At 55.2% G+C, this 16,764-nt stretch overlaps 1 protein-coding gene across 3 annotated transcripts in view; it reads right to left on the minus strand.

The window, feature by feature from the left end:
- Positions 1-11,082, minus strand: part of Efcc1 (EF-hand and coiled-coil domain containing 1) — a 35,102-nt gene extending 24,020 nt beyond the window's left edge. The window contains exons 1-2 of one of the 3 annotated variants that reach the window (XM_063254246.1): positions 10,009-11,073; positions 8,141-8,421 (exon numbers count right to left, since the gene is read on the minus strand). In XM_063254246.1, coding sequence (XP_063110316.1) covers positions 8,141-8,421; positions 10,009-10,737 — 1,010 coding nt within the window. In that variant the 5' untranslated portion in view covers positions 10,738-11,073. Of the gene's footprint in view, positions 1-8,140; positions 8,422-10,008 lie in introns of all 3 variants that reach the window. The other 2 variants (XM_063254247.1, XM_063254248.1) reach the window with 2 other exon arrangements.
- Positions 11,083-16,764: the final 5,682 nt, after the last annotated feature.

Raw genomic sequence — 16,764 nt, forward strand, 5'->3', positions numbered from 1 at the left:
GGTCTGGCACAGGGTGGAGTGGACCTGTGGGGGCAGAGGGCCTAATGGACTCGGAGGAGGTGAGGTCTGTGTGGGGGACAACGCTGTGTGTGGGTGGAGGGCAGGGACCAGATGACTCAGGGCGACAGTCACGTGCAGAGGCCAAGAGATGGCTGTGAGCAGGGAAGTCCACAGTCCAGCATGCTCGGCCCTCAGCAGACACCGTAGATGCCTCCATAGGCTTCCCTAAGTCTGCACCTAGTCCAGGGTGTTTCCTGCTGGATTCATGCCCACCCCAAGCTGCACAAGTCACGGGCTCTGTCTTGGCCCTCGGGTCTCCACACCATGTCACCTCCCAGGAGATGCCTCCTTCAGTAGGCTAAGTCCTGTCCCCCCAACCCACGCATTGAAGTGCAGACCTCTGGCTCCCCAAACTTCACGCTGTCAGGAGACGGGGTCTGCAGAGAGGTGAGTGAGGCATCACCCCGTCCTCAGGGTGACCTCTACTCCAGGGTGGCTGGGGTCAGACAGAAAGGGGCAGCCTGGGCACGGAGATGCAGAGACAGAAGACAACATGAAGACAGCCGTCCGCAAGGGAACCAGAGAGCTGCCGGCACCTCCATCCGGGCTGCTGGCCTCCAGGACCTTAGGGCCATAACTGTCATTTGAGCTGCCCATCAGTCCACTTGTCACAGCATCCCGAGCTGATGTCTACACACCTGTGACACAGCCAGAGAGCCGCCCCCATCTCAGCCTCACTCCTCCACTGATTTGTCATTATTGTGGGGTCACTGTTCCCCACAGGGCTGTGAGCCCAAAAAGACAGGGACGTCATCTCATTCACGGCCACCTTCCCATCCCTGGACAGCACAGGACAGGACTGAGTCCAGCAGAAAAAACCTACTGGCTTTTCCTGAGAGAAAACCACGCAGGACAGAGTGAAGGATCCGTCCCACCCTGGACTTGGTCCCTGGCTTTGGTTCTGGGTTTCTTCAAGTTGCCTCCTCCTCCCTCCCAGCTGGAACCCCGTCCACCAGCCAACCCAGAGCAGCCACTGCCGACAGTCTGCACAAATCCCTCGGCCGAGCTCAGAGGCAGCGGGGACCGAAAAAGGGGGAACCGGGTGCAGGAGGAGCTGTCTAGCAGTGCGAGGGGTGGGCGTGTGACCTGGCTTTTGTCAGCCAGAGGGACAGTGATTGGCCCCGAGAACTCACGTGACCTTGATCTAGCCAATCGGTATATTCTACATCCCAGGTGTCAGTGGTTGGTTTAGGGGTGGGCATGGATGGCCCAGGTGAGAAAAATCAGAGTTAATATTTTACCCCTGGGGAAGAGAAATTCTTTCTGTTGGGGTGGTTGAGAGGGCAGGATCTAATCCTGGTGGAGATGATCGTTATCTTGCTACATTATGGGAAGAATGTTTGAATGTCTGAACTCAGAGCCAACTAGGGGGAAACAGAGACAAGAGATGGGAAGGAAAAAATTCCAGGCACCAGGACTTGAGCTCCTGGATCTAGCCATGCCTGAAGCTGTATACTCTTGACATTTTTTTTGTTAACGAACAAATATGTCTCCCCCCGCCATGCTTAAGTTGTTTTAGTTACCAGCAACTAAACATTCCAACCTAGAACTCTTTGCACAATTTCATGTACCCAAGACCACACTGACTGTCCATATCTCAGAATGCCCCACAGAATAAACTGGAGATCATGGCCCCCACCCCTGGGACTTCCTGTCTCCTAGGTCTGGGTCTGCAGAAGTCATCCATCCTGGTATCAGAACCTCAAGAGCCACAAGATGTGCCAGGCCTCCACCCCAGAGCTCTTCCTCCAGCATCCCCTTGTGGTCAAAGAGCATATCTGTTCTGAGAAGAGAGGGGTTTCCTCCCTCTCTGTGGACAGGAAACCCCTGTCACAGGCAGGCACCATCAGGGTGTGCCCTGCTCCCTGACTTTCTTGGCCCCATGGCCTAAACATCCACTTTCTCATCTTCCCTTTGCCTAGCACTCTGCCACAGCACCTGCCTTCCTTTGACATTAAACTGCCTCTCACTACCCACCCCTCCACCTCCTTCAGGATGAGCATGTGCCCTGGCCGACTAGAGTATCGAAGGTGAGGGATGGTTCATGAGAAGACATTTATTGAATGTGCCAGGCACAATTCTAATTATTTTCTATATTATCTCATTTAATTCTTACCTTATGAGGCAGGCATGAACTCAAATTACCCCCATTTTCTAGATGAGGAAACTGAGGCATGAATAGGTTGAGTTGGAGGTTTTCAAGAACTGTCAAGGCACCAAACAGAAGGTATGGTCTATAGACTAAGGGGACTAGGCAGGTCATGGCCAGAGGATACCGGCCCCGTGCGGCTACTGGCAACTGACAAGTCTGAAGCTTCTTTTCAGCTCACCCAGGGGAAGCAGTAGGAAGAACCTCTGTGCTCACAGGAACCCAATTCTGCAGTGTCTGAGCAAAGTCCTACTCATCCTTCAAAACCCAGCTCAGATGACAGATGTCCCAGAGAGATGTTCTGATTTGTGCCAACACTATTCAGGCCATCTCTGTGCTGGAGCTGTGCATTTGCTTGCTGGGCCTTCTCCGTGTCCAGCAGGCTGTCTGTGAGCTGCTCACTGAATACTAACATCATGGCCACCATTACAGTTCGTAGGGTCTGCTGTGTCTGGTGGCTCCTCTGATAAGGGAAAATGATAACAATAATTTCCAATACAGGAAATTCCAGGTACTTTAAACACTCCCGCCCTAGGAATCTGCAGGTCTTCTAGGAAGTGAGCATGAGTACTCTGCAGAGCAGGAAACCGAGGCTGCTGGAGGTGACAACGACTTCCAACAGGCCTCCCACCACCACGGCCCTAGCTCACTGGCACTTTGTGAGTCTGAGCTTTGTCCCTGGAAGGCACCTCTGTCCCCACCCGTGGCCACCCACACACCACCTCCAAGGATAATGGAACTGAGCCACCAGCCCCACATGGCGCCCACCAGGCCTTCCCCTCCCTCCATCCTGCCCCGACCCACAGGTCCCACCGGGCTGCCGGGTGGGGCAGAAGAAAGGGCTGGCTGTCCCCTGCACAGTGGCCAGCGGACAGAGCTGCCCTCCCTCTACCCTCCCGGCTTTTCATCCTCAGGGACAACAAAGCCAAAGAAGCCAGCCGCCCCGCCTCCGCCGCAGCTGGGCCTCCTGTCTCTGCCTTCTTTCAGAAGCTTTGAGCCCCAGGTCCGCCCAAGGCCGGGCCTCACTGCCCACCCGCACAGGCAGCCCGAGGCTCCCGCCAAGCCCCAGCCGCTCCTCTGCCCATGGGTGGCCAAGACATTGAAGACAGGGAGATGTTTCAGGCCAGGGCGACCTCTCCTAGGAGTGGTGCTGCCACCGAAGCAGCCCCACGCTGGGGCCACACTGTGGCCACCTTGTGCTGAGGTCAGTCAGAGGGCGGCACCTATGTGCACGTCCTTCACTGACCCCCCCCCAACCGTCTCGCTGTATAGAGTGGCCTGGGAGGTGACCACAGCACAACCTGGCCTTTGTGCTTCCCAGGGGCTTCTGTGAGGAAGGGTCAGCAAACAGCAGCATCTGAGCAGCTCAGCTGGGGTACAGCGTGCCCCCAAAGCACTTGCCACTGGGAAATCTGACTTCAGGACAAACCCACCCCATGTCTAATCAGGTCCCTTCCACAGGCCTTCACAGTCTAGAGTCTTGTCTGCTTTTTGAGACACTGTCTTCACTGTAGTCAAGGCCAGCCTTGAACTTGGGACCTTTTTGCCTCAGTCTTCCCAATGCTGGGATCACAGCCATGTAACCCATGCCCAGCTCTTAACCCTGGTCTTGCTTGCCACTAATGGGCTGCACCAAGACAAGAAAGGGGAGCTGGCCACGAAGGCATGTGCTATTTGTCCACGTGCAGATAGAACCTTCTTGCTTCTCCCAGGAGGGTTTCAGTGCACACTTCAGGTTTGGTGCTGCCCCACTCAGTGGACCTGTGACTGAAGTGTGACCCATCAGCACGCCTATCGTTTACGGCTGAATGTGCTGACCCATGAGGCTCAGTTCCAGGACTTGGGTGGGATGGCTTAGGCCAAAGATAATCTTCCTGCCGATCTCAGAACTTTGGAAATGTTTGCTTGGCACCTCAGGGAGGACTAAAGGGGAGAACTCGCCTAAGAGGAAAGATCAGCATAGCCTATAGCACTGAGAACCTAGATCAAGCAGTACCTGAAGCTGGACATACCTAGACTTTCCAGCTTTAAGAACTAAATTCTTTTCAGCCAAGTCAGTTTGAGCTAAGCTTCAGGCATTCATCTAAAAGGTCCGTCTAATGACAGGAAGAAGAGAAAGAGAAAACAGAGGAAAGCCAGGTGGAAAGTGATTAGGGTAAAGGATCGGTGAATCAACTTGGTTTGGCAAGGGTTAAGTCACATTTCACAAACAGTGAGGTCAGATACTGCACATGAAGCTGTTTTGTGAGACATGAAGACGAAGCCACATTCCCTTCTCAGATGATGTGAGGTGAGACGGAGCACAGCTGTGACAGCAGGACAGGGACTGAGCCCCACGGGACAGGCAACCTGCGTGGGGGAGCTGCATGCACTCAGCTGCCAGGGGCTGGGCCAGGTCAGCTCTGGGCCAAAGGCGCCCTTGGACTCAAAGGTACTGTGTGGTCCAGGGCTTTTGCCGCCCTGAAGGTAGCAGTGGCTGCTACGTGGCCCCTCTGCACACAGCACATTTATGTCCTAACATGCTTGTTCGTGACCATCCAGGGCAGCACATGGCTATGCCATCTGTGCACCCCAGGTATCTAGCACAGAGCTTAGTCCATAAAAAGTGCTTTAAAAAAATCACTGAAGGAATAAAAGAGTGGGTTTTTTTCAATTGCTTCTCCATTGCAAGTTGTGGATAGAGGTGCTACCGGAAGCCCCCTTCCAGCCACAAATGCTGGACCACAGAGTCAAGGTCAAAAACAAGATGAGGAGGTGTCCTGCTTGCATTCAGAACAGAGGTGGCTGCGATGCCCCCCGGAGACCTGGCATGGGGGAATTCAGGGCTCCCGGCTCTGCTAGGGGCACTCAGGATCGTGGCTCTGATAACGATGGCCTCACGGTCAAAGACGACAGTGTGTACCCGGAGCTCACCAGCATGGTAGAGACGGCAGGCACAAAGCATGTTGGGAAACTCAAGAATCACAGCATGCCCAGAGAGACGGCAGGATAACTAAGGGTTCCGCTGGACATGCAGGGGACAGACCTCTTCCAGAGGATGCTCGGGTTCCTTGTGTAAAATGTCAGCGTCTACTAGAACCTGGCCACTGGAGGGTATGTGTCGTACCCAACCCAGTGTCAGCGCCCTATAACTAGCATTTATTCTGTGTCGTCCAGCAGGTAAGGACACAAAAAAGTCCGATTCTTTTTTTTCCCATATATTTTTGATCCTTGGTTGGTAGAATCGAAGGATGTGGAAGCCATTGGTTCGGTGTCCACACTGGTGTGTTTAAAAGTTAAGGAAATAATGGATTAGACTGAGCCCATGGGCTAAGTAGATGGAAAAGAACTTAACAGGAGTTGTAGGAATGGGAAAACGGCATGGCTGTGGGATGTCACTGCAGGGTCGTGGCAGGGGATAGAGAGTCAGGGAGTCTGTGTCCTGGTCTAGTTGGGTTTGGAGTTCGTGACTTTAATGAAGCCACCCCTGCCCTGGACTCTGCTTCTGTGGCCCAGCAGGGACCACACGAAGCCGGCCTGCTGTGCAGCACCAGGGCAAGATGCTGGGAAAGTGTGAGTCTGGTCACCACAAATGGTTCCAATCTGTCCCTCATGGGAACAGTTCCGTCATCCCACATCTGCAGAGCACCTGGAAGGGCCCAGCGTGCTGTCACACGGAGCAGGGTGGGGCTCTGGCACACAGGAAGCCTGGCTCCACACTCAGGGATACATTGAGCGCCTGGGCCTGGAAGTGCAGCTCTCCTTGCCGCCCCGGCCTGTGCCATGCCCTGCTGCTGTTGGGGGCTGGACCCACCCTGGGGTTCACAGCATGGCCAGCCTTGAGTCCTGCCCTAATGACTCCCTCATTGGACTCTCCTGTCCGGCCTAGGTCTCCTCATCCGTGACATGCAGGTGACGACTCTTCTCTCAGGCATCGTGCTGGGTAAACAGCTGGTGCTCAATAGATGCCATTCATCTCTTCCCTGTTCCTTTCTTCGGAGAGTGGCAGCTTTTAGGCAGGTCAGCCTATAAGTTATACAAGAAACTGGGCAGAATATCAAGGGACCTGCCCATCCACATCCTTGCTGGGGGCTTTCAGGTGTCATTCACTGCCTGGCCTTCAGCTTCTCTGTGTATGAGACGTTTCTCCAGGGTCTCTGCAATGGCCATGTCCTCCTCTTCCTTGAACTGGTTTCACAAGGGGCTAGCCACTGTGACCAGGGTCTCTTGCAGGTAGGGGAAGTCCTGGGACCCAGCTCTGGCCAGTGACATAGACATGTAAGTTCTGCTGGGGAACTACAAAGGTAATGTCTCCATAGGAGGAAAACCTCCCCCATTCCTAGTGGTCCATCTTCCTTGTGCCCGGACAGTAGGTGATAAGCGCTGGAGATGCTGCAGCCACTTTGTAACCATAAATCAACCACCACAAGAAAATCCACTCTATCTCTGTGAAGGGCTATTCCAGTATTTGTAGTTGCTCTTATGTTCATGCAGTAAAGGACTAATTGTGTCTTTAAGGCAAAAGGAAGAAGAGACACTTTATTTCTCCTTTGGGGAAAGTTCCAAGGGTAGATGTGGGCCTCAAGCCAACCAGCCCTGCTCTTTAGCAGATCAGCTAAGCAAACAGGAAGTGAGTATCCAAACATTTGGAGCGGCAGGAGGCTGGCTTCTGGCTGGAGTCAGCCTCTGTGGAGATCCCCTGCCAGCCTTCTATCCCCAGCTGGGCGCTCCTCTGAATTCCAGGATGGTGTCCCTCCTTGAGGACACAGGTTTAAAGCCACCCCTTCTCACTGCCCCACCTCTGGTCTGGGCCAGATCACCTTCGAGGGGGGGTGTATGTGTACCATGGCCCTCGCAGGTCCTCCTGGTCTTCTCCCACTCTTTGCCTCCTCCTGCCTGTGTCACAGCTGCAGCCAGGGCAATTCTTTATTCAAATGCAAGTCGCTCCCATCACCCTTTGCTTAAACCGTTCCCAAAGCTTCCTGTTCTTTCAGGGAGGACTGAAGTCCCTGGGCTCCCTCCACACTCCACAGCCTGGCCTGTGCCGCCCGCTCCAGCTCGATTCCTCCAAACTTCTCATTTGTGAACCGTGCCCGCGCTGTTTCCTCTTCGTGGCACGCGCGTCCTCTCCCCCTCGGCCACCCACCCCGCCAGGGGGCGCGCCAGCCGCACGCTCAGCTCCTTCCCCTGCAGCTAGCGCAAGTGGCCAGCTACAGTCACATCCTGCATGCCAGGCACGGTCACTGGCCAGAGAAGGTGCCCGGGAAGTGCAGGCTGCTGTGACTGACTGGCAGAGAGCTTGGCAGCTCTGCCTTGGGGGAGGCAGGCGGGGCCCCCATGGGGCGCACACCAGTCAGTAGCCCTGCCAGGATTTGAACCTCCGACCCAAGGCCACTTTCCTGCCCTGCTTGGGCTAGCACAAGGCGTTATTATAAACCTGTTTCCTCATCTTTACAGTGGGGACCCGGCAGTACCCAGTGCACAGGAGTGAGTGACAGATGCCCCTAAGACGCCTCGCTCCGCGGCACACAGCACTCAGCCGCTTTGCTGCCATCAGGATCAAACGGGAGCGCACGCGTGCATGGTGGAGGACTTCGTGGGTACACTGGGTCTGGAGGGGCAGATGCAGAGCAGGAAAGGGAGTCTCAAACAGGAGAAATGGAAGAGCGAGCAGGCGTGGGGGCCGAGGCAGGAGGGCCGAGGGGAGGCCGAGGCAGGAGGATCACTTCGAATTTGAGGCCAGCTTGGGCTACAGACTGAGTTCAAGAGTAGCCTACACGACATAGCGACACCATGTCTCCAAAAAAATAAAAAGAGAGGGATGGAAGGTTGAACAAAGAAAGCAAGGAACACACAAGCGTGAGGACACGTGGAACACGCGCGCAGGGCCTGCACCTCCAGGGTTTGAGAGACCAGAGCTGACGGGTGCATCCCCCCCCCCCCCCCGCTCACCTGTAGCCCCGCAGCTCCGCCTCCAGCCTCCTCCCCCAGCGCTGCAGGCCGGGCACCTGCCGCGCCAGGGCCTCGAGCTCACGCACACGGTGCAGGCTGCGCAGCACCGTCCGCCGGGCCTCCTCCGCGCGCCGCCGCACCTCGGCCTGGCACCGCCGCAGCCGCCCCGCGTGCGCCTCTGCAGCCGCCAGCGCCTCCTGAGCCTGCCGCAGCTCCCGCGCTGCCGCTGCCGCCGCCGCCTCTACCTCCGGGGCGCCCGCCTGGATCTTCCAGAGGCCGACCTGCGGGGACAGAGGGCAAGTGATGAGCATCCCGCCCCAGCTGCAGCGGGGATGTAGGACGACCTGGGCCACCGCCACCCTCCAACCTCCCAGAGGCACAGTGAACAGGGGACTGCGCATTTCACAGCGTGCTGCTTATGGGCCTGCTGTGCCCCGTCACGGACTCCTGTGATATCCCGAGTGAAGCAGAATGAGGGAAACTAAGTCATGAAGCTCAAGTTCTGTTCTTTGCAGAACAGCGATTCTCTGGAAGGCCTGGAGGCGCACGCTTATAATCCCAGCCGTCAGGAGGCTGGAGCAGGAAGATTGCTGGCAGTTCCAGGTCAGCCTGCACTACGTACATAGTGAGTTCAATATCTACCTGAACATTTTGAGACCCCGTTTCCAAAAAAAAAAGTGATCTCCAAACTCCGTGGTTTCTTGGCCTGCTGCCCCCAGTATCCATAGCCTTCAATCTGCCTTGGCTTCATGTTCCAGGTCCTCAGGGTGATGTACCCTTCCAGCTGGCTGCTCTCGCCCTCCCTGGAGTCTGTGCCCTCCACTGCCTGCGCCTGGAAGGTGGAGCTGCGTCTGGCTTTATGCTTTGTCCCAGAATCTAGAATGGGCCTGACACAGTTGGCGCCAGGTATGAATCAGTGTGGTATGTTTTCTCAGCCTGCATCCCACGGATGACTGGTGGCTTCCCACCTCCACCCGTGGCTTGGCCTTGCTCATGCCACCTGCTCATGCCCTTTGCACACGTGGCCCTGAGCCACACCTTGCTGTCTCTCTGCTCGAGCTACACCCTGTCTGCCGCGTCCCTCCCAACCTCTTCCTGCCTCCTTTGGTCCCCTGAGCAGGGGCTGTTCTTTTCCTTCATTGACCTCTGGCCCCCAGCACTGCCTCTGGCACAAGGCTGGGCACAGTGCTGAAGTGTTTGTTGACTGATCTCAGGTCTGTGTCTATAGCTCCCGAAATGCCTCACACCTGGGACCAGCAGTTGATGGCAAGTGATTACCATCCTGTGATCCAGCGTGCTCTGCGCCTCACTCGGGCTTCAGGCCTGGCCCTGAGGGCGCCTCAAAGTATTTGCTGAACCATGGAAGGAGCTGTTCCCCTCATGAGGCAGGGAGCCCCTTACGGTCAGCGTCAGCGTTAGAAGGGACAAGAGGAGTCCGGGTACTCGTGGTGGTGATGTGTGGAATGGTTGTGTAAGTGGGCCTGGAGTTGTGGTGCGCAGAATGGATAACAAGAGGGGTGGGGTGAGGTACAGTGGTGCACACCTCTACTCCCAGCTAGTCAGGAGGCTGAGGCAGGATGAAGTAAAATTTGAGCCCATTCTTGGCAACCTAGCAAGACCATGTCTTAAAACAGAAAGAGCTGGTGTAGCATATTAGAAAGTTCCGAGATTCAGATCCCCAGTATGAGGGAGAGGGCGAGCCGGGATGGGGATCGGGTTGGAGTGGAGTGGAATGGGGTCAGATAAGGACAGGAAGCAAGGAAGTAGAAAGGACTGGGTAGAGTTGTCCCCTCTGTCCCCTTCCTCCTTCTCCGCCCAGTCCGGGCACAGGAGTTTGTGGCCCAGACCTCACTCCACCCCACGCTCACCCCTGTGGCAGCCCCTCGCGCTCGCACCTGCAGCGCGAGGCAGCGCGCGTCACTGCTCTGCAGCGCGGCGCGCAGGTCCTCCACCAGCTCGCGCAGGCTGCCGTTCTCCTCCTCCAGCCGCGCCACGCGCTCGCTGTGCGGGCCGCCGCCGTCGTCCGGGCCGCCGTCCGGGCAGGGCGCGCGGGGAGGGCGGCGGCGGCGGCGCGGACGGCGCAGGCGGATCTGCGTCTCGATGTGCTCGCTGAGCGCGCCGCGGGGCAGCCGGGGTCCCGCGCGGGTGCCAAAGTAGCCGCAGAGGCGTGCGTGGAACTGGCGGAAGGTGAGCTCGGGGGGCTCGGCGCGCAACGCTAGGCGCGCCTCCTCCTCGGTGTCCGTGTCCCCGTCCGCAGCCACAAGTCCAGAGCTCGCGTCCCCGTCCTCACCGCTCGCGTCCCCCGCGGCGCCATCCCGTGCGACCTCCCCGGCGGCGGCGGCGCCTTCGGCGCGCAGTCCCAGCACGGCGCAGAGCGCGCGGAAGTCGGCGCGGGGCAGGCGGCCGGCGCCACGGCAGTCCAGGTGGTGGAAGACCTCCTGCAGGTACTGGTCCAGGCCGGTGGCCAGCACCACGATCTCGTTCTCCACGCCGCGGTCCAGCCCGTAGTGGTGCGCGAGGGCGCTCAGCAGCCACTGCGTGCGCCGCGCCGGCCGCCGGTACGGGTCGCCCGCCGCGCTCTCCATGCCCGGCTCCATGGCGCGGCCGGCGCCGCTAGCAGGGCGGCCGGAGCTGCTCGAGAGGAGGGAGGGGCTTGGCGGCCGCAGCGTGGTGGCGGCGTCGCGGGGTCCGGGTCCAGCCGCAGACGCGCTGGTGAGCACGGGGCGTGTCTGTGTATCCCACTTGCTTTGGATGGGGCCGAGCTAGGGGATTCTTCCTCCCTGCGACCCCCGGCGTCGGCTCCTCTCCCACTCCAGGGCGCTTGGCTTTCAACGCGCTCCAGCCTCCGTCCCACCCACTAAGTGCAGAGAGTTTGCCGCGAAACTGGAGCGCGCGAGATGCGCGCTTGCGGTTAGAAGCTGCGGCGGGCTGGGCTGCCCCCTCCGTCCACGCGCTGCCCCTCCCCCTGTCTGCAGAAAGCCCGGGAGGGTGGCCCAGTGAGCTCCCCTGCCTATCGGTGTGGGAACGCCTTCTCGCCGGTTAAATTAAGCTTCCCAAACCCGCCCCCCCCCCTCCGGGGATGTGAAAATGGCCCAGGAGTCAATAACTCGAGCAGAGGAGACAGGCGTAGAGAGGCAGGGGACCAGGTCTGGACATCCCGCTGGTGAGAAACTGCTCTCCAGGTGCGGGGTGTGTGTGTGTGTGTGTGTGTGTGTGTGTGTCCATGCACGCATAGGCGTGTGTTAGGAGGCAGGGACAGGGCTCCTTGAAAAGTGATTGTCTCTCCCTTTGCAACCAAGAATGGCAATTTGGTAGTAGGACCCGGTTGCATCTCTAGACTGTGGTTAACGTTTTTTTAATTTAATTTTATTTTATTGGTATGTTTAGATATACATGTTGATCACATTCATTATAAAGAATATGTTCCTGTACAAGATATAACTTGGTTTTTTCCCATCCTCCTGTCCTCTATTCAACTCCTATTTACAAAGCTTGTACCCCCCCCCCACCTCCTTTTTAAAAAACCTTTTCCTTCTTTCTGGGGTTAATCTAACAGGTTGCTGTTCGATAACATTTTCTGTGGTGCCTTAGCACACATTTCTTGGCAGGGTATGCACACACCTGTAATCCTAGGCTGAGGCAGGAGAATCGATGAGAGTTTGAGACCAGCCTGGGCTACAAAATGAGTTCAAGGCTAGCCTGAACTGCATCACTAGACCCTGTCTCAAAACAACAAAACAAAACAAACACATTTCTAGAAGGCAGACTCCTACTTCTCAGAGAACTGCTAACCCATTTTCTCTCTCTTGCACAAAAGAGATGAGGTGATGCAGCTGCTGTTTCCTATGCAGGGCCAGTTATCCAGGCAGTGATACAGACTGGCAGCCTCCGCTGCCTTTGTGTGTGAGATAGGTACATGCTTGTTTTGTGTGCAGCTCTGTGAGTCAAGTGTTAAACCCTGCCATTTGCAAAGCAATACAGTTCTGTTTCCTTAAATTTTATCCATCACTTTTGCAAAACAAAACACAAGTCTGTTGTCTCTGCCACCCTGGCCCAGAATCACCACTTTGCCACTTGGCAAATTCCTGCTCTTGAATGCTTTGCCCAAGGATCACCTCTCCTGAGAAGGAGTTGGAGTCTTCATCCCGAATCACGTGGATGTACATTCTTTTGGTTTGTTTTTTAATTGCTAAAGTAATGGCCATCTGGGTGATTTACTGAGACTTTGTCTCCAAATTAAAAATAAAAAATAGAGATGGGGGATAGCCAGTGCAAAGGCCCTGGGTTCAATCATCAGGGTCATCTCCTTCCCCAAAAACACGAAAGGAAAGGAAAACACATGTGTACCAGATGTTCACTGCCTTGTTTATATGGGTGCGTTTAAGACAGAAGCCATGAAGTAGACTGGGGGTCAACCTGCTGAGATTGTCAGGACAAATCACCAAGCAAGGGCAGGAGACGAAAGCGAGTCATAGCACCGTTATGTACAGTATTGACACGTACATGGCAATGACAAGGAATAATGACTGATAAGTTCCAGGAGGACACATGCACAGAAGTGTAGAGGGAAATGGTCGCATAAGCAGATTCTTAGTCTGATCCTTTCTAGGGCTGGGAGACCTTTAGCTTTCGATGCAAAGCTTCCTTCTGGACAGGGTGGGGCTTTCTTTGGCTCTTTTTAAAGAGGAAAATGTGTTTTGTGCATCATTGATAGACTGTAGAGTTCCATTATTTAAAAAGAGATTTCAACCATGGAAGATGTACAGGCCAGTGTTTTAGGATATTTAGAGTTGCATAGCCATGGCTTGGTTTTGACTCTCCGTTTTGAATGTTCTCTGCCCCTCTCCAACGCCAGCCTGTGGGTGGTTAGCCCATCCCCTGGCTTCTTACCGCTCGGCCCTGGTAACCCCTACTTCCTTTCTCTACAGGGTCACCTATTCTGGACACTTTGCAGAACTGGAATTGTGGTGGTGAACTTCTTGAAGAACGCCCCAACTCTCTGCCCAGAGTGGCTGCTGGGTGCTCATCCCACTGGCAGCAGGGCTTCTGTGTCGCCGGGTGCAGGGAGGAACCCCGAGATTCCAGGGCCTGCACTTGCGCCCCACCCTGCTTCCCAGGTCTCTGTCTGTGGTGCCTGCAGCCGTCCTTAGAAGAAGCTGCTGCCATCCAGCCCCGCATCGGGTCACTTTCCATTACTGGACATTCGCCTGAGACCACTGACCCGGTGAGAGAAAGGTTTTGGAAGCTGCAGTCCAGGAGTGGCCAGCGCCATTGTGTGTGGTCTGCATGGCTCAGCATGGCGAGGAGCTTAGAGGGGAGCCAAGTGGCCACTGGCTGCGTGTGTGGGAAGCCAAAGAGAGGCAGCCGAAGAGGCATGACCCCAGGGACCCAAAGACCTTCCACAAAGCCCTGTCACTTTCAGGTTCTGCTGTCTCCTGCCAGCACCAAGCTGAAGCCAAGCCTTGGACCCCACCCCACACAAGGGATTCCTGCACAGTTGACAAGGTGTCCAGTGCTTGCAGCCCTAAAATATCTTCCAAAGCTGCCTCCTTCTCTCTGAGTGCTCTGCTGTGATCACTCTGGATGAAGCCCCCAGCATCCCTCACCTGTGTCATGGTGGTGTCTTCCTCCAAAGAACTGCCTTTGACCTCCTGTACCTGTTCTTGACAGCCAGAAGGATACTGTTAATGCTTCAATGAGACTTTCTCCGGACATAATTATTTTCCTTTCATTTGGCCTCACCATGACTCCATAGCCCCTCACAACCACTTCCTCTCCTACCACCCTCCTACTGCTCTCTTAACCAGGTCCTGCCTCAGGGCCTTTGCCTCTGCTCACCTCACGGTATCACCTCTTTCAAACCTTGTGTCTTGGTCTTGGGTGTCGATGTCCGCTCCCGGCCGGCAGGAAGGACACACGACATAGTCTGGTAGTGGACAACCTTTTCTTTTTATTTTTCTTCTCCGTACAGCCTGCCCTGGGTTTTCCCAGCTGAAGCCTCCTTTGGTCTGCTCCCCGCGGCTCCTTTTGTGCTTCAGCCTGCCCCAAAGCCTCTACCGGTCCGCTCTCCGCGGCTCCTTTTGGGCTTCTACTTTCGGGCTTCTATCTGGCTTCTTTTTCCGCCCAGGGGTGGCACCGGTATATATACGGGTACAGTGTCCAATCATGTTAAAGTAAGCAAGGCAAGCTGATTGGCTAACATCATCAGTTGCCAGGCAGACTATATTGTTGAGCGGGTTGTTTACGCGGTAAGCAGGAAACTAACATATTCGATGGGAGGGGTAATCTACCTCAGGCCTCACTCTTTACTACAGGCCTCACGTCCGCCAAGTGAGGCGACCGGGCTCGGGGCTGCGGCTCCCAACATCTCCCCCTTTTTTATTTTTTATGAATGTGCGCATCGTAGCCCTTCCTGGACTGGGTGTAGAGGCTTATGCCCTATGCGTAGGCCCACCGTAGGTCCTTGGCTTAGACCCTGGTCGGCCGTCCCATGGTCTGCCAAGGCCCTGAGGCCCTCGTCCTTTTTCTAGGGCCAGGCACAAACTGGACGGAACCTGGATGCACACAAGCTTGCACTCATTCTCTCTCCGTAAAGAAATCCCCTCGGAGAGAAATTTAGACCTGGGCAGCATCTAACAGTCCAGCGGCTTACGTGCAGGATGGGGTAGGGCCTGGCTTAGGTCGAGTCATGCTGGGGAGGCACGCTCTTACCCGTCATTGACTCATCTACCCTGCTATATCATAATTTTTTAGAGGAGGAGTGTGGGAAGCTCACCGTCCCTAGACTCGGTCGTAGGCTAGGCGAGCGAGCCATGCATATGCCTGAGGATCTTTTTGTCCATTTCGGGCTACCGCTATTTCTATTCATCTTGTTGGTTGGTCTGTGATGGATCTCCAGTAGGGCAGGTCTGATCTTTAGTCGAGGGCTTTGTTGTCCGTGTCAGTCTCTCCGGTATCCACAGTGGTTCTCGTCCCGATTCCTGTGGGAAAACACAAACCGCGCCTCGGTTCCAGCTGACCACTGGATCCGGGCCCATCCATTGTCCTGTCAGGACATCTTTCCACTTCACCCACCCTTTATGGTTGGGGGAAGGGTTGCAGTGCTCCACAGCTGGGGAGCGATTATCATTATTTAAATTTAAAAAATTGTGTGTGAATAGTGCCATGGATAATCGTGCCTTTGGGGCCAGGCCTTGGCCTACTCCCCCTTTTTGTTTTTGTAAAATTTTTTTGAGGCTTTTATGAGCCCTCTCAATGATTCCTTGACCTTGGGGATTGTATGGGATACCATGTTTTAATTGAACCTCCATCATTTTGCAGAACTCATTGAAGGCTTTGCCTATATAGGCTGGTCCATTATCAGTTTTTAATATTTTTGGTTTGCCCCATGCGGCCCAAGCCGCCAGGCAATGATTGATCACATTAGACACTTTTTTACCTGTTTCTGTTGTTGCAAATATGACGCGAGAACAGGTGTCTGTGGAAACATGAACATATTTAAGAGTCCCAAACTCCTGTATATGTGTGATGTCCATCTGCCAAACATCACCAGGGATCAAACCTCGAGGGTTTACTCCCATCGGTATGGCAGGTTTGTATGTGGCACAGGAGTCACATAGTCGCACGATATCTCGTGCATCTGCTCTAGAAACATGGAAATGGTTTGCTAGTGTCCTGGCATTAACATGAAATTTATCATGGAAGGCACGGGCTCGCTCGATTGGTGTTAGTAAGGTAAAAATCCATAACGGGCGAGTGGCAGTGTCAGCAGCCGTATTCCCCTGTGCCATAGGCCCTGGCAGGGATGTATGTGCTCTTATGTGGGTGGTGAAGACCTTATGGTGTCTGTTCTGAAGCAATGTCTGGATAGACAGGAACAGCCCAGCCACTGTGGAAGTGGATCTAATTAAACTGGCAGTCTCAAGCACTTGCATAGCATTGACCACATACCTAGAATCGGAGACAATGTTAATGGCTTCTGAGAACCGTTTAAGAATCATTTTAACGATCTGCAGTTCCACCACCTGAGGCTGATCTGGTTTAAATTGTATGGTAACCGGGGGCTTGCCTAGGATCACATAGGCGCCTATCCCCGTCTTGGAGCCATCTGTATATATTGTAGTTGCTGGGACTAATGGCTCAGAGGCAGTAACCTTTGGAAAAATTATAGGGTGCTGAGTGACAAATGACAAGATGAACACCCATATAAGTCTGGAGGCGACACTGAGGTCCACACCTGCTGACCCAGGGGTGGCCCTTGTTGAAGGCTGCCACCCTGAGCTGTCTTGTCTCTGGGGCGGGGGCCCGTCTGTGAAGGGGGCCCCCTCTGGCCGTTTTTTGGCTCTCTAGCATCTTGTCCACAAATACGGTTGCCCTGAGCATCAAAGACCGACCTACACTCTTCAGCTTTGTGTGGTCCCTTTTTGCATCGCCCACAAACATATGGTTTTTTATTCCTAGGGCGAGGCCTAGCATCTGCATTGTTTGGGCAGTGACGTTTAATGTGTCCTGGCTCCCCGCAGGCAAAACACCCTTTAGCCTTACATTTCCCTTCTAACCCGCGAGGTCCCCTCTGCTGTACAGCCGCGGCCAGGAGAGCAGCCACTCCCGAGTTGGAGAGCGGC

Source organism: Cavia porcellus, unplaced genomic scaffold, assembly GCF_034190915.1.
Source record: "Cavia porcellus strain 051 isolate PalLab524CR breed Dunkin Hartley unplaced genomic scaffold, mCavPor4.1 scaffold_8, whole genome shotgun sequence".
In the NCBI taxonomy this organism is placed as follows: Eukaryota; Metazoa; Chordata; class Mammalia; order Rodentia; family Caviidae; genus Cavia; species Cavia porcellus.